A 22,096-nucleotide genomic window follows, 5' to 3' on the forward strand; every position below is an offset into this window, starting at 1 on the left:
GCTTGGTATGATGAAATTGCTAACTACGATTACTCTAACCCAGGTTTCTCTGTTGCTACCGGTCATTTCACTCAATTGATCTGGAAGGACACTACCCAAGTTGGTTGTGGTATTAAGTACTGTGGTGACTACTATGGTGATTATATTATCTGTTCTTACAACCCACCAGGTAACTACCAAGGTGAATTCGCTTCCGAAGTCGAACCATTGGCTTAAATAACACGAACTTCAATGAAACGATGAACCTTATTTGAGAAGGTTAAGATTTTTTTTTTTGAAACCTTTCTATCGAACTTTTGTTATTAATTTAATAAACTTGGGATGATATATTTTTTTATAATTAACGAATTAACAGGCTTACAACAGGAACAACCGCTACTGGTGCCGTCTATTTTTGGACTTTGTTTTATTTCTTTCATTTAGAAATTCAAAGCAAAACTTAGAGGAACAGCAGTACACTACGATGCTACTACTACTACAACAACAACAACAACAACAACAACAACAACAACAACAACAATGTTAATAGGTACTACTATTAGCATTGAACCACGGTATTTTATCAAGTACTATATAGCCCAACAAGTGATCCAATGGTGGATACTGGGAACCGTACGACATAAATCCATAATTGTAAAACAAGAAACACTTTTATATTTTGAATTTTATTATATTACTTCTTTACTTCTTTATTTCTATATTGATATTTTAATTTTACCATTTTAATCAGATTACCTCATACTATTAATCCTTAATCCCCTTGCTAACTCAATGTCACTGTCTGTTGAGTAAATATCTAGTATACGATGGGGAAGGGGTGGGGTGGTTTGCCTCATCAGTGACCCAACTGTGAAAGAAGTGTCAGTAATCCAACCTCATATCACTCCGCAACGTTTAAATATATGTATATCCGAATAACAGTCACAGAGTAAACCAATTCAGAACAATACTGATGACAAAGTCTCTCACAACCATTTTTCCTTAAAACCTATTTAAATTATATACAGACACTAGCAATTAAATAAATTCAGTTAAGGCTAAGTTAAGTTAGGTGAAGTTAAGTTACTAACAAATTTTTCAACCATTACCCATCGGATTGAATTGATTCAAAAACAAGAAAACAACCAATAAACAGTCCTTCACTACACACATAGATATGTTAACCATTTCTTCAATCCCCACCCTCCAATCACTAATTGACCTTCAACAAGACCAATTTTACAATACTTCCCTTTCTTAACTGTTCTTATATAGGCAATATCCATACTATCCTATCCATATGTTATTCGTTGTATACGATACTTCGTTCGCTAAAATTTTTCAGATATCCAAAATTTGTTTCAGCGAAGATGCAAATATACTTTATAGTGAAAAAATATTTAAAATAGATCAATCATCCTAATGTTAAGAAGGTATAAATCGTATTATTAACAGGTTTTTTAGGTTATTTATTGAGTTTATAACTGTAACGAACATTTCCTTGTTTACTTGTGGTCTGTTCTTTTTCACAGGGGTTCCCCAATTCTGCTGCGTTCAACGTCATTAGATCTACTGCTTGTGGAAGCATATTTTATTTGATTATTTTAGGCTCAATAGAGATATAACTTTTCTGAAAAGATATAGTTGTTTAGTTTATTCAATCCTATCTTTTGTATTGGTTTAAAGAAAAGGTATTCGTACACTTAAGATTGTCCAATTCCCCCCTCAAATAGATAATTTAGAAGAAAGAAGAAGAAGATTTAGATATATAAAAAAAGGTAACTTTTGATTCTTTATTCTATTTTTTTTTTGTTGTTATTGTCCCTTTTTGATTTGATTCATTATATTTCATTTTAGTTGAATCAACCTTTGTTTTATCTGGTTTTGATTTATACATTGTCCCTGGTATATTCATCTTTCGATTTCTTAAATGTCATTGAGTTTTGAAAATAAGGAAGATTCTCCAGCTGCCGCTGCTGCTTCTTCTACTTCTTCTTCTATCGAAGAAACTGCTACTTTAACTGGCACCACTGTAGATGATTCTGTTGACGAAACTTCAACTTCAACTGTTTCATCCACTGTGACTCCTGCTAAGTTGCCATCCTTAAAAGATTTGCCACAATTGGGTTCCAGTTATGCTTTCACTAATACTAAAGTTAACTGGGGTCCAAATGTCAAACCTTCGGTTCAACCAACTGCAAACTCTGTTTCTCCATCCCCATCCCCATCTTTGTCAAATTCAAAGCCAATGCGTTCAAATGTCATCCAAGAAGCTTTCACTTTGGATTTACAAACCCAATTGTCTATGACAAGACCTGAATTCGCAAAGATCATTCAATCTGTTAAGCAAAATCATAAAGTCTCTTTGGAATCTACTTTATCAAAAAGCTCAAGAACTTTCTTGGTTTCTGGTAAAAGAGAAGATGTTCAAGCTGCCAGAAGAGAATTGGTTAAGAAAATGACTAAACCAATAACCCAGGTCTTCGAAATTCCTTCTCGTTGTAGAGCTGCTATCATTGGTTCCGGTGGTAAGACTATTCGTGAAATTTCTAACGAATTCGAAGTTAAGATTGATGTGGCCAAGGATATCAAAGAAGGTTCTTATGACAAAGAATTAGACGACAATTACGCTGAAGTTACTTTACATGGTGACGTCGCCTCAGTTAATTTGGCTAAGAACAGAATTCTAGATATCGTTAAGGAAGAAACTAAAAATTCTGTTGTTAAATTTAATGTTGATAACGAAAAAATTTTAGGTTACGTCGATTTATCAGAGTTTATTAACAGAAATGACGATTCAATTAAGATTCAATATTTTGAAAGATCAGGTGATATTATTATCTCTGGTTTACGTGAATTAGTCGGTTCCGCTAGAAAGGATATTGAAAGCTATTTGTCCAAATTATCTAACAATTTGGTTGAAGAATCTGTAAAAATCCCAGCTAAGTTCCAACTATTAATTAACGCTAACGAAATTAACGATAAATTTAATGTGACTGTTGTTTTCCCAACTGATTCATCTAGTGAATTCGTTACCTTCATTGGTCAACAAGATAAGGTTTCTGAAGCTATTGCTTACGCCAGAAGCTCATCTAAAGATTTTGCTGTCGATTCTTTGGATATTTCTAAGTCTCATGGTAAGAATTTGGATCATGCAAGACAATTATCTTTATTCTTTAAGAAGTATGATTCTTTTAAATCAATTAATCAAGAATACCCAGAAATTCAAATTCATTTACCAGCACCAGCCATTATGAACGCCGCTAATGATGTCACTTTCACAATCACTGCTAGATCTAGTCAGGTTAGTGATATAAAATCCGTCCGTAAGGAAATTATTAACTTAGTTAACAATATCACCCCATTAGATACCTTAACTGTTGACGATTTGGATTATGATTTATTCCACAAAGACATTAAACATATTTTATTAGGTGAAGCAGAAAATGCTGGTTTCATCCAAATGGGTGATTACTTTAGCGGTAATGACTCTTTGGTTTTGTTTGCTTTATCTTCAAATGATGATTTCAAGCCTTCTACAGAAGAAGTCCTAGAGACTTTAAAAAAGGTAAACTCTTCTTTAGATCCGTTACGTCAAAAACAAAACAGCTTGGAATCAGTTACTGTTGATTTCGAATCTGATTCTCAAGATGCCTTGTTAGCTAAGGGTAAGCCAACTTTGGAATTGTTATTGGAAGATGTCGCTCAAGAAGATGGTAACGTCCAAATTAAATTGCACAAGCCAAACAAGGACCAATTATTGGTCAGAGGTAACGAAAAGGCCGTTAAAATTGTAAAGAAAGCTTTGGCTTCTATTACTGAATCTCCTTCTGATAAATCTAAATTGGCCTTTGAAATTCCTAGCAACACTGTTTCCAGACTAGTTGGTAACAAAGGTTCCAATTTGCAACAAATTCGTGAGAAATTCGATTGTTCTGTTAATGTTCCAAATGTTTCTGAAAATTCTTCAAAGGATACAACTGTTGAAATTACTTTAACTGGTTTGAGCTACAACTTAGATCATGCCAAACACTACATTATGGCCGAAGCCAAGAAATGGGCAGACATCGTTACAAAGGAAATGATCATCCCTGCTAAGTTTCACCGTAATATGATTGGTAGCCAAGGTTTATACCGTAACCGTCTACAAGATAAGTACAACGTTCGTATCATTTTCCCAAAATCTGGCGATATTGTTACTGTCAGAGGTCCTTCTCGTGGTGTCAACAAAGCTGTCGATGAAATGAAAGCCTTGCTTGACTTTGAAATTGAAAATGGTCATAAGACTATTATCAAGGTCCCAACTGATCATGTTGCTAGAGTTATTGGTAAGAGTGGTGAAACCATCAATGATATTAGAGCTGATTTTGGTGTTGAATTAGATTTCCTACAAAATGCCAATGATGAAGAAGCTGCTAAAAATGGATTTGTAGAATTAGAAATAACTGGTACTAGAGCTGGCATTAAGGATGCTACTGCCAGAGTGGAATCAATTGTCTCTGAAGCTTCTGATTTTATTACTGAAACTTTGGACGTTGACCGTAAGTACCATAAATTTATTGTTGGTGCTGGTGGTCAAAACTTGAGGGAAATTATTTCCAAGGCAGGAGGTGATGAAATCAGAAACAAATCAGTACAACTTCCAAACAATGACTCTGAAGAAACCAAAATCACTGTTCAAGGTCCAAAGAAGTTTGTCCAAACAGTTGTCAAACAAATTCAACAAACCGTTTCAGACATTGATAACAGAGTAACTAAAGAGTTAGACATCCCAACTGAGAGACAAGGTGCTTTAATTGGTCCAGGTGGTATTATCCGTCATCAATTGGAATCTGAATTTAACATTAGTTTGGATGTTCCAAACAAGGGTGAAGTTGGTAAGGTTAAGATCAGTGGTCTGTCAGAAAATATAGATAAGGCTGAAAAGAAGATTATGAATGAAATTATCAGAGACAACTTCGATGTTGAACTACAAGTTCCAGCTTCTGTTCATGAATTTGTTTCTGAACGTGGTGCCTTCATCCAAAAGTTGAGATTTGACCAATACGTTGGTATTAGACATGGTAACAGCAATAGAAGAGCCAACAAACTTTCACGTACTGAGTTGGTTATTCCAGTCGAAAAGGCTTCTGGTGCAGGATCTGATGAAAAGATTAAGATCACTATTGAAGAAGCTTCCTTGCCACATGCTTCTGAAGAAGGTACTATTCCTTGGAGGTTGAGCTATGAACCAATTGACTCTACTGGATTATTCGATGATGAAGAGAACAAAGAAGAAAAGAAAGAAGAAAAAGATGTCAAGGCTTTGAAAGAAGAAGCTATCAAGAAGGCTACCAAATTAATCGAAGATAGAATTGCCTTAGCTGAAAAAGCCAATTTTGTAGCTTATATCTGGAGCTCTGATGCAAGAAAATTCAACAAGATTGTTGGCCCAGGTGGTTCTAACGTCAAAAAGATTAGAGAAAACACTGGTACAATAATCAATGTTCCAAAGAGATCCGATAAAGTAAATGACATTATTTACGTTAGAGGTACAAAAGAAGGTGTCGAAAAAGCTGCTGAATCAATCGTCAAATCTCTAAAATAGACAAGAAATATAACATTTGATTACTGTTAATGAATGAATTTTAACCCTTTTCCTACCTTTTATGTTTTTTTCCCATCGTAGGATAATAGCATACCAATTTTTATTTTTGTCCTTAAAAACTATAACACTTAGATTAACTGGAATCATGGAATAGGTACGACACATATTTCCATTCACTTTCTGTTGTTTTTGCAATGTCATAGTTTTAAATCAATATGTTGGTAAAATTGTATATATCATATATATAGATGTAAATGACAATTCATATGAAAAAAAACCTTTTACTATTATTAAATACTGCAAGAACACCAGCAAAACAAACCAAACTTAAACCTGAATAACAATCTACATCTACATCAACATCATAATCATAATAACACAACTTAATCAACTTATACTCATCATTAACCATCATTAATCTAATCTCATCACTGTTAAATCACTTGGTTTGACCAATTAAAATTCAGTATGAGCTTAAATATATCGATATTTCTAGGCCCCCGAGCCTAACCTTTAAAAGTTTTACCACTTTTAAAAATATTTCAGTATGAAATAACAAGACAATTGAAGGTATAATTAGATCACTAGATATACAATTGGACCAGATATTTCAGTTTCTTGTAGATTTATATTGGTTAATTGTGTGTTAGTTTCCAATTTCATTCTAAGTTCCTTTCTTTTCATTTATTTGAATTTTTTTTTACTTTGGTGGAAAGGCAAGCAAACAAACAGAGATTCAATATATCTATCTCCTTTGTACAAATTATACTATGTTAAGATCTAGTTTAAACCAGAATTTGGCAAAAAGGTGTCTATCAACTGCAAATAATAATGGTGCCACCTTGATTAAAAAAAGACATCCAATTCGTAATTTTATTTTGAAAACTGCTCTAGGTGCTACTGTATTTTATGCTGGTGGTGTTGCTTTATCTGAGTATAATGAGAAGTTTGCAGAATATTTTAGAACTTATGTTCCATTAGGTGATGATTTAGTTCATAATTATGAAGTGTACCGTTATGGTCCAGATTCAAAATTGGGTGAAGGGATTTCTGTTGTTGGATTGAGGGAAATGATACAAGAGGTCGTTTATCGTAATCCAACTAAATTCCATCCTGAAGGTGGTGAAATTGAAATTATTCAAGAAGTCGTTCCACCAACAAGGCTTTTGACTTTAGAATTGATAACTGTCGATGATGAAAGAATGGATCCAAAATTTTCCTCTTTAGTAAAAGATTTGAATTCTACTATAGAAACAATTATTAATCAAAATATTTATTTAACAGATTCTCAAATTGGTTATATTTTGGAATGTTACAGTACATTGACAGCAGCAGTTACTGAGTATAATCAGCAATTACAAAATAACATGAATCTAATCATTAAAGAAAAAACTACAAAAGCAGTCAATGAATTGAATTCTGAATATGAAAAAAAATTCACTGATAAAGAATCTGAGTTAACGGGAAAGTTTATTCAAGATTTTAATAACTTCAAAGATCAATTGGAGCAAAAGAAGGCTAACGAATTGAATACTGAATTAAGAGCCAATGAACAAACCCTATTAGCCAAACATGCTAACGAAGTTGCGTTATTGTCAATTACACAAGTTGAAGAATTTACCAAGATTATTAAGGAAAAAGTCGATAAGGAAAGAGATGGAAGATTAGGTCAATTGCAAGAGTTAGACGCAAGCGTTACTTCTCTATCCAAGTCCGTCGATAAGATGAATAATGCTTTGATGAAAAATGAAGTAATTACTCAAATGATTACATTATTATCAAGTATGAAACAAAAATTAAATGAAGCTGGCACTACAAACGAGGGTCTATCATTAGAGAAGGAAATCGATAGGATTAAATTATTATCAAGTATCGTACCATTAGCCACTTCATCCTGTAAATGTTCCTCAAAATGTAAATCAAACTGTAAATGTAGTAAAAGTTGTGGAAGAAAAAAGACGTTAATGTCTGTTGGTATCTCAGAATTAGACAACGCTGCTTCTGGTAAATTAATATTATCCAATGAACAATTATATAACAGATGGAATTTATTAGAAGGAGACTTCAAGGCCGCTTCTTTATTACCAGCAAATCCAGGTATTTTAGGCCATTTCACTGCTAAGATGTTTTCATTATTATTATTCACCAAAAGAGGTGTATCAGTAGATGGAACCGATTTAGACAGTGTATACGCAAAAGTCAGTGAAAATATAAGACTATCTAAACTGGATAAAGCCTTAGCAGACGTTGTATCTTTAAAAGGTTGGCCTCATGTTGTCTGTCAAGGTTGGATCGATGACGCTAAAAGAAAACTAGAAGTTGAAGCGTTAATCGATGTATTGGATTCAGAAGTAAGAGCCTTGTAATCGCATACACATATAACTGAATTATCAGCTTCTGAATTTAATTAAATAAATATTAGTATATACATATATATATAAGTTTTTAACATTCTTTTCAACTCACTCGGAAATACTAGGATATCTTTAATTTTTCTTACTCTTTCCCATCAAACAAGAAAACTGAGTCTCATCCCATCAACTAATCATCAACATAATCCAATTGTCTTTGTCGATGATATCTCTATTGGCCTATCATCCCCATATCTTAATGCTTGTCTTCTTCCATAGTTAAAATAACAACTAAACCATCGCTTCTTATCCAAAGGCTTCTGATGTGAATTTATATATACTGAAAATTATAGTTAAAAATATCAACTTGAATAAAATAAACACTTTAAACTTGATAAAAATAACTTATAAAAAGTGTATATAGAGACGGTTAAGAGTACTTGGGGGGATATTATTGGTATCAATTGTTGTATGTTATACTATTTGACTATTTTATCAATTTGATTTGGCCTTTGAAGTACGATAATTTTTTAAATCAGTTCATTATTTGGTGCTTTAGTTAAATATGTCCAATTCTTCTCTGCAGGTATATGGTGGTGATGAAATTTCTGCTGTGGTGATAGATCCAGGTTCATTTACAACAAATATAGGTTATTCAGGTACTGATTGCCCTCAAGCTATCTTACCTTCTTATTATGGTGAGATTAGTTTAAAGGAAGTTGCAAGTGAAGGAAACGAAGAAATTGAAGAGAACAGTGCTTCAAATAACAAGTCTAAAAAAATATTTGGAGAACAATCAATAAATTATCCAAGAGCTGACTATGAAATTAAACCAATTGTTAAGAACGGTGAAGTTATTGATTGGGATGGTGCTCAAGAACAATGGGATTGGGCTTTAAAAAATGCATTATACTTAGAATCGAATTCTGGTATACCGGCATTTTTAACAGAGCCTATTTGGAATACAGTTGAAAATAGAAAAAAGTCTTTAGAAGTTTTACTAGAAGGTTTGCAATTTGAGGCCTGTTACCTAAGTCCTACTCCGACCTGTATATCGTTTGCATCAGGTAGACCAAATTGTCTTGTGGTCGACATAGGTCATGATGTAGCTAGTGTGAGTCCTGTAATTGATGGTATGACTTTATCTAAGAGTTCTATGAGAAATTTTATATCTGGTCGTTTTATAAATGAAAAGATAAAAGAATTCCTAAAACCAAGAGAAATCATTCCTCTATTTGAAGTGAAACAAAGAAAACCAGAATTCATTAAGAAAACTTTTGATTTCCCAATCCATCAATCAGTATATGATTATGCCAATGATCATGGAATATTTCAAGAGTGTAAAGAAACTTTATGCCAAATAGCTCCAACAGCAGCATTGGATAAAATGGCTCCTGAATTAGAAAGTTTAGCCAAAAGATCATATGAAACTCTGTGGAAAGAAGATATTGTATTTGATAATGTAACACGTTATTCCTTTGCAGAACATTTGTTTGTACCTAAGGAGGAATCAATGCCTGAAGGATGGCCAGTTTCAAAAGATGGTATAGTAGAGACTTGGCATAATGATTATGTCCCTCTAAAGAGGAATAAACCTGCTGTAAGTTCGAAAACAGATAAGGAAAATACAGAAGAGCCAACCCCTGTCCCATCTAAAGAAGGAGAGGAATCCACTCCTTCTGATAAAACAAACGATAGCGGCAAAAGACCAATGGAATCAGAAAACCCAACAGAAAGCAGCGTCATCCCAGGAATCGTTGATCTTATTGAATCTTCAATCATGGCTACTGATGTCGATTTGCGTGCTTCATTAGCTCATAATATAGTATTAACTGGTGGTACTTCATGTATACCTGGTTTTAGCGATCGTCTAATGTTGGAATTAAACAAAAAGTTACCAGCATTAAAGTTTAGAGTTCTTACTACCGGCCAAACAAGAGAAAGACAATATCAAGCTTGGTTGGGTGGTAGCATTTTATCAAGTCTCGGAACGTTTCATCAATTATGGGTTGGTAAACAAGAATATGAAGAATCTGGGGCGGATAGACTTTTGAAAGATAGATTCAGGTAATTATTATGTAATTGTTTGACGAGATGTGGATACATTATTGTCAAGAATGCATATATAACGATAATATGTAAAATTAGTTAGTTGGTTTACAGATTCCTTTACGTAATAAATCTCTCCCACATTGTATTAGAGCCAATGTTCTGTTTGTAACATACCCTGCTTTATTGTAGAAATCTGTTTTCTTGTTCATTATTTTTTCTGGATTTTTTATTTGAAGTAGTTCTGATAAATCTTCAACAGAATTAGATAATAACATTTGATTGTCAACAAATATCTTAGTTAAATTATGCGATGGATCAGAATAGAATGCTATTGCAAATGACCATTTAAGCGCTGTACGCCCTTCATTTAATGCTCTTAAACTCTCAGTTAAGAATTGCCCTTCGATCCAAGACACTCCAATCTTTTCTTGAAGATGTTTAACTTTATTTTCTACTGTTTGACCCAATTGCCAGTCCAATTTAGCAGATGCTTCATGCTCATTAAACATTCTATAATAGAAAGTGTATCTTTTTAAAGTCTTTGAGGTATCTTCAACGGAGGTCTTACTTTTTGAATCTTCATTATTATACATTGTACACTGGTAAAAATTGCTTCCATGGGGTTTCCAATCACCACTACATATCCAACAAAATTCATATTTACAACTTGAACAAGCCATATGATTGCAACCACCATTTTTTTCAATATTTACAGAACATTTTGGACATTCTTTTGTATGAGATAAAACCCAGTTTAAATTTTCTGATTCTTTTTTAGCTTTCTTTATCCAAGTTGTAGTTATATCACAATCTGCTGGTGAATGTATCTCAAATCCACAACTAAAACAGAATCTATGAGATGACTTGCAAGAAACAAACGGCGAACAATGTACTCTTAAATATTCAGCAAAGGAAGATGTATCTTTTAGATGAATAATGCATTTACAATCTGTATATGGACACCATTTATAATTATTATTATGCTTTTGTATAAAACTTTTAATTGATGAGCTCATCAATTTATTACTTGATTGGTGTCCCATTATTTTATCGATATCATCATTTTTCAATGCTAAAGAACAGTCCATACATGTTATTACATTGCCTTTGTTAAGCTTGTCTTTAATATAATGCCTATAACAATCAATACAATATTCATGGCCACATTCTAAAGAGAAAGTTTCAGTAGATTTCTCTTCACAACAAATTATACAATTAAAAGACTCTTGAAATTTAACTCCCCTAATATTACCATTCTTATCATTTCCTTCAATACCATTAGAATTATGGCTAACATGGATACCAGATTCCTCCAAAAGGATATCCATCTTTTCTGTCCAATCCTCCAATAAACGTTCTTCATTCCAGTCATATAATTGCATCAGAAGAAGTATGTCTTCATGAGGGATAGAGAATATGGGCTGCAAATGATCCACTCTTTTCAACATTCTATGAAATATATCCTCCGTAGTAAGACATTCATATTTTAAATCAGGAACACTACCCTCAGTTAAAGCTCTTTTGGCAGATGCAGAAACGTGTACATCTAACATACTTTCTGCCATATCATCATTACTTAATGGGTCCTCCTCAATGTCAAATTCCGAGCTTTGACTTAAATGTGATCTAGATTTAGATATATTAATAGCAAATTCAGTTGCTGGAAGAGCTTCATAAAAATCTAAGGAATCGTTGTCATCGTCATCATCATCATATACCAGTGAATATTCTTCATCAGAATTCATTATTTTTTTAAAAAATGTCCTATATCAAATAATTTTGCATTTGATTCAGTATTGTCATATATCATACATCAACAGCATCATCTAATATACTAGCTGAACCATGATATTCTTCAGTTTCCAACCTTATTAATAAAGCAAATATCCATTAATTTGATATTCGATATTGGAAGACTATTGGAAATTAACGCGATGTCTTTAAAATAATGATATACGCTTTAAGGTTGAAGTGACGTAATACTAAACATGATACGGTATGGTATATTAACAAGATTTAAATATATTTAGAGTCATTAAATTTTATAATATTTAAACTTCAACAATGATTTTATGTTAAAGTTCAAGTTTGTATAAAATATATATATCATAAATGCTTTTTATAGATAAGCAGCAGAAGATAAATGTTCAAAAAATGGTATCAGTGGTATCAACTTTAGTTACAAGAAAGAGCAAAAGGTTGGGAAGAAAGGTAAATAATTAAACGATAAATTTGAATAGACATGTTATAATAATAAATCACTTAACATTATTTTCTTGTCTTTGTTATTACTATTATCATTATTATTATTATTATTTTTAGATTTCTTTATTTTAATATATTTGGATATTAGTTGTTAATTAATCATAAAGATTCATCGACTCTATCAATTGCTGCCTTAATTTTCATTTCGACACGAGTACTTAATTCATAATCATCAGCATAACCTTGTGCTCTTGTTAACCATTCTTTGGATTCTTCTAAACCGTCCATATGCTTCAATTTCCAGCTGAACAAGGAACGCTCATATAAAGCACTTGGATATAACCATGGGTCTTCGGTCTTTTTGAAGTACTTAACCTTACCATTAACCATTGTAAATATTTTTGGTAGGACATTTCTATCCAATAACTCACAACCTTCTTCGGCCCTGTCCAATCTCCTGTAAGTCAAAGAGACTAAGAAGTCCTTAATCATTTCTTGATTTGGCTCCTTTGCGTCGATTGCTGGGTTGTGATATTCTGTTAACATAATATTAGCCAATTCTAAATCTTGTTTACCCATTCTGTTATAACCATTGTAGAAGTATTGTAATTCGTGAACCGGAGAAGTTGCAATTGCATCTAATGGGTCAGATAATTTCAATCTCTTTTGTGTTGCCTTAAATTGATCAACTTTTCTTAACATGAACCTGTCTAATGGTAATGGTCTAGCATTGAAACTTTTTCTAGTTAGCAAGTTTGGAGCACCAAATATCAAATCTGTGGCTCTTTGCTTGAAATGTTCTGGTCTATCAGATTTTCTGACACCAAGTTGATGCATTCTGTATATTTCCAAGTAACAACTACCAGCAAAATAATGATACAAAGAATGTGACCAACTACTAATATCTAATAAGGATAGGAAGTCATCGGCTGCTCTCTCATATTCATGCAAATGAACCAAAGTCAATGCTCTATTGAAGATTAACAAGGATTTAACTTGTCTCATTTCAATTTTATCAGCTTCAATAGAATCCATCAATTTGACAGAATCTCTTAAACGACCTTGACCTGATAGCATTGTTGCTTCGTTCAACAGCCATAATGCACTGTGTGGGAACAGAGCTCTAGATTGCAAAAGGGCATCTTCCAAAATTTTACCAGGATGTAATAATGTAGGACCATCTAAATCACCTTCTTCGTAAGTTGAACTTGATTTTGTCTTTTTTAATTCATTTTCTGGCACAGGAATATCGAAATCTGCATCGGTGAATTGGAAAGGACCATCATAATAGAACATCAAACCTAATAAACCTATACAACCGTGTATATTTCTTTGTTTGGTAGCTCTCCAAACCAATCTCAAACCATCTTCACGAGAACCATGGAAACCCACTACAGATAGAACAGCACCAATACCAGATGGTAACAAAGATAATACGACCTGTAAGATACCATAACATAAGTTAACACCTGAATGAATAAATTCATCAATTGTTGCTTGTGAGAAATCCATATTTTCAGATAAAGCAGAATATTCATTTGAATTTTCTTCAGTAGTGACTTTAGGACCATCTAAACCCAGTTCACTTCTCAGTCTATCTATTGCCGGGGTATTACCAATATGAGATCCTGTCAATCTTCTTACTCTCATTTTTTGGACTTTTTCTGCAGATTCTTGATATAAACTGTTGTTTGATTCTTCTCTTGTCAATTCGTAAGGGATATCAACTGAACTGAAAGATGCATTGCTACTATCTACACTTGCTTCTGAATGATTAGTTTCAGACTTATAGATTGACATGTTACCATTGGTTTGCTTAACTTTTTTCATTTCTTCAAAAATTTCTTGCAACATGTAATAAGCTTTTCTTAATTTTAACAAAGCCTTTGCAGTTTCTACATAACTTTCACTGAATATCATCAGTAACGCATGTAATAAACACGATTCAGTGTAGGTCACAGCATAAACTGTACCTGGAGCATAAAGAGAACTACTTTTCAAATCATTCTTTTGAGCATATTGTCTACTTTTCAAGGATAAATTTTCAGCTTTTGCCAAAGTTTCAGAAGCTTTTTTCATTTCCTCAGCTTCAAAACCCAAAGTGGCTTCTAAAAATTCTATTACACCTCTTGCCAACACGTTAATAGTTTGATCTGAACCGTCTTCAGCTTCGTTTTTCTTCAATAGAGCTAAACCTTCTTCTGCTCTGTCATCTAAAACATAATCCATTGCTTGTAAAGCAATTTCGAAATCATGAGCTTGCTTTAAAATCTGTTTAATTTTATCATCTTGTGATAATACACTCGAACTTCTTGAACGAGTTAGAGAACCAAATACTCTTAACATGATTGATATATGGGTTTTAAGTCAATGTCAGAATACAATAGTTTGAATTATATATTTTAAAATCGATCAATTGTAATATATAAAGAAGCAGGAAACAGTATAAAACTTTTATTACAATGATGCTTTACCAAAATTGAGTGTCCTTATAAATAAGAGTGAGTTAAGAATTGTTCTAGAGCGACAAAATATATTAACACACAATTAGGAGACTAATAGCAAAAAATTAACAGATAGGGAACCGAACGAATATAAAGGTATATCGCACCTAATATATATGCTAGTCTATAGAATATCGGTTAAAACCAAAATAGCAAAGTAAAACCAAGGTAAAGAGCAAAAAAAAAAGAGATATAGTCAAAATAATGAGTTTCCTTTTTTTTTTTGATTAATATTTTATCTTGTCTCTAACAATGAGGCCAAAGCTAAAAAAATTTAATCAAAGTATTAAAATCTATATAAGTAATGAATACCAGAGCTATCTAAATTACAAGAGTTCAATAATTAAACGGATTGATCAATAACCGTTTATATAATTAGATATATATATATAAATAAGTTTAACCTTTATATCTCATGTATTCGAAACCATTGAAACTTTTCGAATCGAACTAGTAGTTAAAGCCCAGATCAAAAAGAAAAGGGGTAGTTATTTTATTTGCTTCTTTCTTTTTTTTTTTTATATTGTTAATTTTTCATTTTTCAATTTTTTTTTGTTTTTGTGTTCGAAAAGACAATGAAGTACGGTCTCGCTTTTGCTTCCGTTCATGTTTTCTCCGGATTGGTCTCAGTCAGCCTGTATCATCCTAAGCGGAAGGGGAGGAAAAAGAAATAAGAGTTTGTCCGTTTGTTCGTCATTTCACAAGGAGCAAAAAAAGAAATAAGAAAATGGTTTTGAATTTCTAAAGAACAACGAATGTTACCCGAAGATGGGTTTTTGAGTTTGTGTTTGTTTTTTCTCAAATCACAAAATTTTAGATCAATACTTATCGTTCCAAGAGAGAAAAAGAGTACTTAAAATAGAAACAAATAAAGATGTTCTTGGGACTGTTCGACAAGGGGGGAGGGAGGATAAAGAAGATGGGGGTAGAAGTTATGGTGGTAGAAATGGAAGGGATGGAGGAGGGGTGATGGGATACGATGGGATAGGATATGATTGATGGGAAGGGAGGAAAGGGGAGAGAGACTTGTTAGTTTGAAATACAATTTCTCTTGTAACTGGATGGACACATAATTTGATTGAATCTTGTAAAAATATAATTGGAACTACAATTGCTGGAAATACTGAAAAGGGAGTCTCAAATTATGTATATATGAATGTTTATTTTAGATAGTCAATTTTTTTTTTTTGCTTTTTTGGCTCTCATTACAATTGCAACACTTGATTTTTAGCACAGTCACATGGGCTTTAATTTTTGATCTAGAGAAAATGCTGTACAGATTTTCGTTTTCGAGTTTTTTTTTACTTGGTACTTTTTGATGAAAATGGGAAAAAAAGAAAATTACCGCACAGAGAATCTTTTCTTTCCAGATTCGGGAATTCAGCTTCCGCGGTGGCCTCTGCACTTTTTAACATGCACCCCGCTATCAATTCAAAATTTTTGTCTATTTTAAACGTTATTCCCGTGGGTAAAAAAAACTTCGCGTACCGTATTCCATTTTTTATTAAAAAAATATATTTAATATATGGCGTACATTATGACTTGATTATCTTGTAATGATTTATTTTCGTTTCAAAATTACCTCTTATTTGTTCCATTGAAAGTTTTAACACCGATTGATTAAATTGAAGTTACCCTACTTATTTGGTTCATATTTTATCTATATTTTGAAAGTTCGAATCATTGTAGCTTTTCTTAACGACATCTTTCTTGGATTAGTTAATACAAATTTTTATCATTTGAAGCGGCTAGAGTATATACATATCTTATTGATTTTTTTGTTGATATTGTCTTATTAATTAATTTATTATATTTATTTATTGTTACAAATTTTGGATGTATATATAAAAGGTATTAAAGGTTTCTTATTGTACCGATTTATATTAAAATTACCTTCATAAATGCAAATAGGGAAAAAATGAAGAATGGGTTGGGAATTATACTATGCATGAATATTTTTCTGTTCTTTCTTGATTAATTTCATTTCTTCTTTAATCTGTCTCTTTTTATTCTTATCAATGGCTTTGCGTGTAGCTGAATGCATCACGTTAACCAGATATCGATCAACACTTTCCCATACTGTTTGATCGATATACTTAGGCAATTTACGTCCATACAAACATTGATCTACTAACCACATGCCAACAATAAATGATTTTCTATCTAATGTACCGTCTTTCCGTGTATCAACTAACTCGTATATCTTGTTTAGTAAGTCATTGGAAAGTAATGATCTTTCCCAAATATCCTTGGCTACTAAATTCAAAATCAAACCATCTTCTGGTAAGTCAGGTATACTAACATCACCATCCATATCTGGCCCTTCTGTGTTTCTGAATATATTAGACCACCAAGGAAGTAGATCGAGGTATAAGTATCTATTACTAACCCACATACTCTCGTATCGTTTCCTTTCATTCTCAGTAATAAAACTGAAATCTTGATGTGACTTCCATGGCTTGTCCTCATTGAACATTTTGCTATGGCTATGACTATGAGAATAATGCAGTGGTACAGAAGAAGCTGTATGCTTTAGCTTCTCTTTCAATTTATCTCTTTTTCTTATCTTCTTCAAAAATACAGCATTTAAACTCTCTGAACTGTTTTTATCTTTTGTATCGTCTATTGAATCATCCGAATCATATCCAAGATCATCAATTAGATTACCGAATCCATCATACTGATCATTAATAGTTACATCATCATCAATTCCTTGGCCCTTTTTACGCATAGTTGTCTTAAATCTTAGATTTTGGGCAGTTCTGACAACAGCTCGACCTTCTTCATCTTCAGTTATGCTTGATACAGGTATGCTTAATTGACTGCTGTTGACATTTGAATTATTTTTAGCAGATGTCCCCTTGAAAAATTTATTTCTTAATTTGTCTAATTTAGATTTTCTAACATGATTAGCAATTAGGTTAGGTAAAGTTCCCTGATATGTGACACTATTGTTTAATTTGTTTAATGCACTATATGTTGTAATAAATTCAACAGGTTCTCCAGTTGTTGCTGGGGTAACAAAGGATGTTGTTGAATATGACTTGGACATTCCCAATAATGGTGATGTTGGAATAGGATGGATGTTATTAGAATTGGTCGCAACCATCATTAATGGCGACTCACTTGTTTCATCAGAGTCGAATTTTTCAAGGTGATCACTTTTATTCTTCTCTATCTCTGATACAATGCTTCCTGCATAATCATAATTATCATTGTCATTGAATGAGGCGATTGAAGAAGATGATTCTAATGCAGAAGATAACGACATGCACTGAAGATCATTTTTACTGCTTACTGGGGTAGGCTTTTCATAGTTCATTTCAAATGAAGCTAATTTTTCAATCGTAGGGTCTATATAGTCGTCATTATCAGAACATATGTCTTCATTGCTATTTGAGATGATAGTAGGGTTCTCGGGTTTGACAGCAAGTTTAGACAATGGTTCACCGATAGGTTTTGGTTCAAAAGCTTTGGAGGATGAATTCCTGTCAAAAGAATTAACCGATACAGAAGAATATAGTTGATTAATATTAGGGGATGTTGCTAATGACGGTATACTTTCTTGAGAGGGAGCTCTGTTCTTTAGTGCCTTATTGTTTATTGATAGGCTACCACTTTGTGCAATATTACCTTTTAAATTCATCAATTGAATGCTTGTTACCGATGAGTTTCTCTTTTTAGAAAAGCTTGGTCTCTGAGGTTTTGTATTAACCTGCAATGAAATTGGAGATTTCGATAAATACAATGGTGAAGTAGAATTGCTTTCATTTGAGCTTGGGTGAAAATGTTCTGGGGACTTCAGTAGTGGGAGATCCCATTCACGTTCCATGTCTGTCAAACTTGCGTGGGCAATTGCAGCAGCAGCTTTGGCGGCGGCCTGTTTAGCTGCATTAGGCGGGTTTTGTTTAATCTGTTGATTAATCTGTACATTGGGTTTAATTGAAGCCGATGATATCGACGTCCTTTTCGATAGATGAGACTCTTGAGATGAACTTTGCTTTCTATTAATAGGAGAGTTAGTGTTCTCAATTGGGGACACAGAAACGATAATTTTCGGTTTTTCTCTTTTATTGTTGGCATCCAGATTACCAGGACGAATTGGGGAAACTTTATGACTTTGTATTACCCGTACCGGTTTTGGTTGTTTTAATTGTTTTGATTGATCGTAAATTTCATGTATGGTATTGTGATTAGTGTTACTATTATTATTTGTAGTTGCATTTCCTGAATGTTTTTCGAACATTAATTTTGCTGCCAACAGGGAATCATCTTTAGCTTTCTGCGTTAGATCCACACTATGATGGCGCTGTTTCTTCTTGGGAAACAGCATTTGCCTATCTAAAGTGTAACTACTGGTAGTTTCAGATATATAACACCGAACAATATTACTAATGATATAAAAACAAAAATCTTAAAATTTGTCAACGAATTATCTATTGTTCTTGTTAAGTAGTAGCAAATAAAATTTTAATAAATGAATACAATATTGATATGTTTCTTTCTAGCAAAATTAAAATTAAAATAAAAATAAGTATTAAATGTATTGTTACAAACCAATATTGTCTAGTTATTGTAGTTTAACGGCCAAAAAAATGTAGAGAAATAAAAACTATTGTGCAATAGCCTTTCTATTTTGTAGTTCCCAGCACAGATATATTAAGTAATCTTAACCTAGGGACCTCTAACTTGAGCAATTGAGATATTCCAAGACACATACAAAAACAAATATATATATATATATAGATATATATATGTGTAGATAAAAATGTGTTGTATATTTACGAGGTGAAACTAAAACTCTACGTTTGCAGACTCCAGAAAACATTCAATTGGAGATTACCAGGAGTAACCAAAATTATATATATATACTCCCATGCCATCCATATATACTCCCATGCCATCCATATAGCTACCATTAAATCATTATTCTCATCTCAGTTTTATTTGCTATTTTGCAATTTCGTCATAGTTCGAAAGCCTAATATCATAAATATTATCATCCTATACTCTCTTTGGCTGAAATCGATATTTTCACCCAATTTCGTCGTAGCGGTGCATCGCCGAGCAGTTCTTGTATGTTTGTATGTTTGTATGTTTGTATGTTTGTATCCTATTATGATTTTTTTAGCAGTTGCGATAGGAAAGAATTGGGCAGTAGCCGACTGGTATGTCTGTTTCGGAGTGTTGTAACAATCATGCGTAGCAAAATGAGCACCAGAAGATAGGTCCAAAAACAGAAAAAAAAGAAATTACCAGTACATAGAAAAAGAAATTACAGAAATATTTAGGAGACGGAAATCACATAGCCAACAAACACTACGGTTGCTTTCTCTAAAAAGAAACTACACTTTCATTTGTACGGTCTTCTTTTAGCACGACTACTAACTAACACTTAAACACAGGTAAGTTCTCTTCTCAAGTAGGTTGGGATTGATTTCAGCAATGTTTATTTATTTTCTTTTTTTGTTTTCTGTTAACATTTATAGGAGAAGAGAAAGTTCACGTAAACGGTGAGAGCAGCTCGGAGAGATGGGTTTGGGCGGTAGCCTGGATTGGACCGGTTCGCTTCATACAGAGATTTGACAGAGAGAAGTGACGGTTTTGCTGGAAAAGCGTACAGGTGTAATCAGAGATGCTCATGGAAGAAAGCATTAAAAATGAAGGCGTGGTGGTGTTAATTATTCCATTTTAGTCGATTTGAAAATATTGTACGGAATTGTAATGAAGCAAGATGAGATGAGGTAAGATGAATTGAATTGAATTGAATTGAATTGAAATGGGACGAAACGAAGTGAGACGAAACGTATAGCAACGAAATGAAATGAAATGACATGAAACGAAACGAAACGAATACATTAATTATAGTATTCGTTATGTTATTGTGCACAAACGATTATTCATAATGATATTTTAGAAAAAAGTGATTTAAACGGGGACTCTAAGTTGGGTCACTTTTAGAATTCTAACAAAGTTGAAACTAATTTGAAGTTTACATGTTTAGATGGTTTGATAATGTGGGTGATGGTGATGAAATAAATGTTGAAATTCATTCACTCATGTGCCATATTATTATTATTTTAATATACATGTTTGTCCTAATGCGATTTCAAATCGATATGTTGCTAGTGGTGACATATAAATTTGTTTTTGAAGTGTTTTCATTGAAAGCTTGTTTTCTTGGAGATTCGATTCTTAATCTTGCGTATGCTGCTGATTAACATTCACATTTCATACGTTTATAGTATGTCTGTATTGCATTGTATTGTTTTTTTTATCTTCAGTTTTCATTGGGGCTAGAGGGGCTGAGAGTTATTTTAAGGTTTATCCTGTCATTACCTATGTTTAATTCTTTTAGTTTTAGGGGAGGCCATGACTGTGGTTTTTATCTGCTCTTTTCTTACAAATAATACCGAGAATATACCAGACTGGCAGGTCACTTGCGTATTATTGGTGCTAAGGGATGGTACTTCTTTTGTGTCATATAAACTCTGTCTTTATTGCTCTGTCTTTTGAAATACGATGGTTATTTACCCGCATTTAAGTGTGCCTCCCTTTATTGATCGACTCGTTGTTGCGAAGTGAAAAATTAACGTATGTCATGATCATACACGTGATATTTTAACCTTTCTTATTTTCCTCTCTTGTTTTCTCTAAATTCGTTTGCATTGTAACACGGAAAAACATTGTTCCGTACAAAAAGCAACAAAAATTAGTAACTGAAAAGGTAGTAAGTAGTTTCAAAGTATCAAGAAAGTAATATAATAGATGAAATTGAAATATTATAGAGAAATAATCGGATAATTCTTCATCCTAGTTGTTCCGTTAGAGACATTTCTCCATAGGAAACTCTACAAAGAAAAGAAGGTCTATTTGCCCTATTTCCAGTTTTTGCTTAACGGGATTAAGCCAACTTTTTTTCTTTAATTTTTTATTGTCTCTCTCTATCCAGAATTTTTGATAGAAATTTACAATCCATTTCTTTTTAATTGAATATTTGTAAGTTGAACTACATATTCACATCATGTTTTTCCTTCTAATCGCTTCCTTTTCCTCTATCCCCCCCCTCCTCCTCCCATTATTTCTCTCAATATCACCACCATTCATATACACACATGTCAAGTTACCCGAAGTACATTCAAAACGCTGTCAGCCCAGTCCTTCTTCTTGAACATCTCAGGATGAGGGGTTTTCAAAAAACTGTTTCTACTGTTATGTTCAATAAACATCTAGATTAAAACAATTTTACTTCGAAATTTCAAAAGAAATATACCGACATCACTACACAACTTTCTCTATGAATTTCCTATCTCGGTCATCAAACAAAGAGGCAAACAAACAAACAAACAAAGAAACAAAAAGAAAAACCATCACCGTTCAAGATAGAAAACACAAGACATCTCGAACTTTTAATAATG

The 22,096-nt window shown here is 32.8% G+C and overlaps 7 protein-coding genes across 7 annotated transcripts; 4 read left to right on the forward strand and 3 right to left on the reverse strand.

Moving 5' to 3' along the window:
• On the forward strand, nucleotides 1–216 carry Kpol_282p1 (uncharacterized protein; the record flags this gene model as incomplete). Its single annotated transcript, XM_001642482.1, has 1 exon — nucleotides 1–216. A coding segment is annotated over one exon (216 nt), but the record flags the coding sequence as incomplete, so codon positions are not given.
• Nucleotides 217–1,909: 1,693 nt separating this feature from the next.
• Nucleotides 1,910–5,566, forward strand: Kpol_282p2 (uncharacterized protein; the record flags this gene model as incomplete). Its single annotated transcript, XM_001642483.1, has 1 exon — nucleotides 1,910–5,566. One exon carries the CDS (start codon nucleotides 1,910–1,912, stop codon nucleotides 5,564–5,566), a length of 3,657 nt encoding a protein of 1,218 aa, XP_001642533.1.
• A 770-nt stretch (nucleotides 5,567–6,336) lies between these two features.
• Nucleotides 6,337–7,932, forward strand: MIC60 (Mic60p; the record flags this gene model as incomplete). The annotated part of the gene is made up of 1 exon (XM_001642484.1): nucleotides 6,337–7,932. The coding sequence occupies one exon, from the start codon at nucleotides 6,337–6,339 to the stop codon at nucleotides 7,930–7,932; it is 1,596 nt and encodes a 531-aa protein (XP_001642534.1).
• Nucleotides 7,933–8,482: 550 nt separating this feature from the next.
• ARP4 (Arp4p) lies at nucleotides 8,483–9,988 on the forward strand (the record flags this gene model as incomplete). Its single annotated transcript, XM_001642485.1, has 1 exon — nucleotides 8,483–9,988. The coding sequence occupies one exon, from the start codon at nucleotides 8,483–8,485 to the stop codon at nucleotides 9,986–9,988; it is 1,506 nt and encodes a 501-aa protein (XP_001642535.1).
• A 73-nt stretch (nucleotides 9,989–10,061) lies between these two features.
• HEL1 (E3 ubiquitin-protein ligase HEL1) lies at nucleotides 10,062–11,714 on the reverse strand (the record flags this gene model as incomplete). Its single annotated transcript, XM_001642486.1, has 1 exon — nucleotides 10,062–11,714. One exon carries the CDS (start codon nucleotides 11,712–11,714, stop codon nucleotides 10,062–10,064), a length of 1,653 nt encoding a protein of 550 aa, XP_001642536.1.
• A 619-nt stretch (nucleotides 11,715–12,333) lies between these two features.
• Nucleotides 12,334–14,520, reverse strand: Kpol_282p6 (uncharacterized protein; the record flags this gene model as incomplete). Its single annotated transcript, XM_001642487.1, has 1 exon — nucleotides 12,334–14,520. The coding sequence occupies one exon, from the start codon at nucleotides 14,518–14,520 to the stop codon at nucleotides 12,334–12,336; it is 2,187 nt and encodes a 728-aa protein (XP_001642537.1).
• A 2,100-nt stretch (nucleotides 14,521–16,620) lies between these two features.
• Nucleotides 16,621–19,011, reverse strand: Kpol_282p7 (uncharacterized protein; the record flags this gene model as incomplete). The annotated part of the gene is made up of 1 exon (XM_001642488.1): nucleotides 16,621–19,011. The coding sequence occupies one exon, from the start codon at nucleotides 19,009–19,011 to the stop codon at nucleotides 16,621–16,623; it is 2,391 nt and encodes a 796-aa protein (XP_001642538.1).
• Between the last annotated feature and the right edge of the window lie 3,085 nt (nucleotides 19,012–22,096).

This window comes from Vanderwaltozyma polyspora, genomic scaffold (genome assembly GCF_000150035.1).
Source record: "Vanderwaltozyma polyspora DSM 70294 KpolScaffold282 genomic scaffold, whole genome shotgun sequence".
Classification (NCBI taxonomy): Eukaryota; Fungi; Ascomycota; class Saccharomycetes; order Saccharomycetales; family Saccharomycetaceae; genus Vanderwaltozyma; species Vanderwaltozyma polyspora.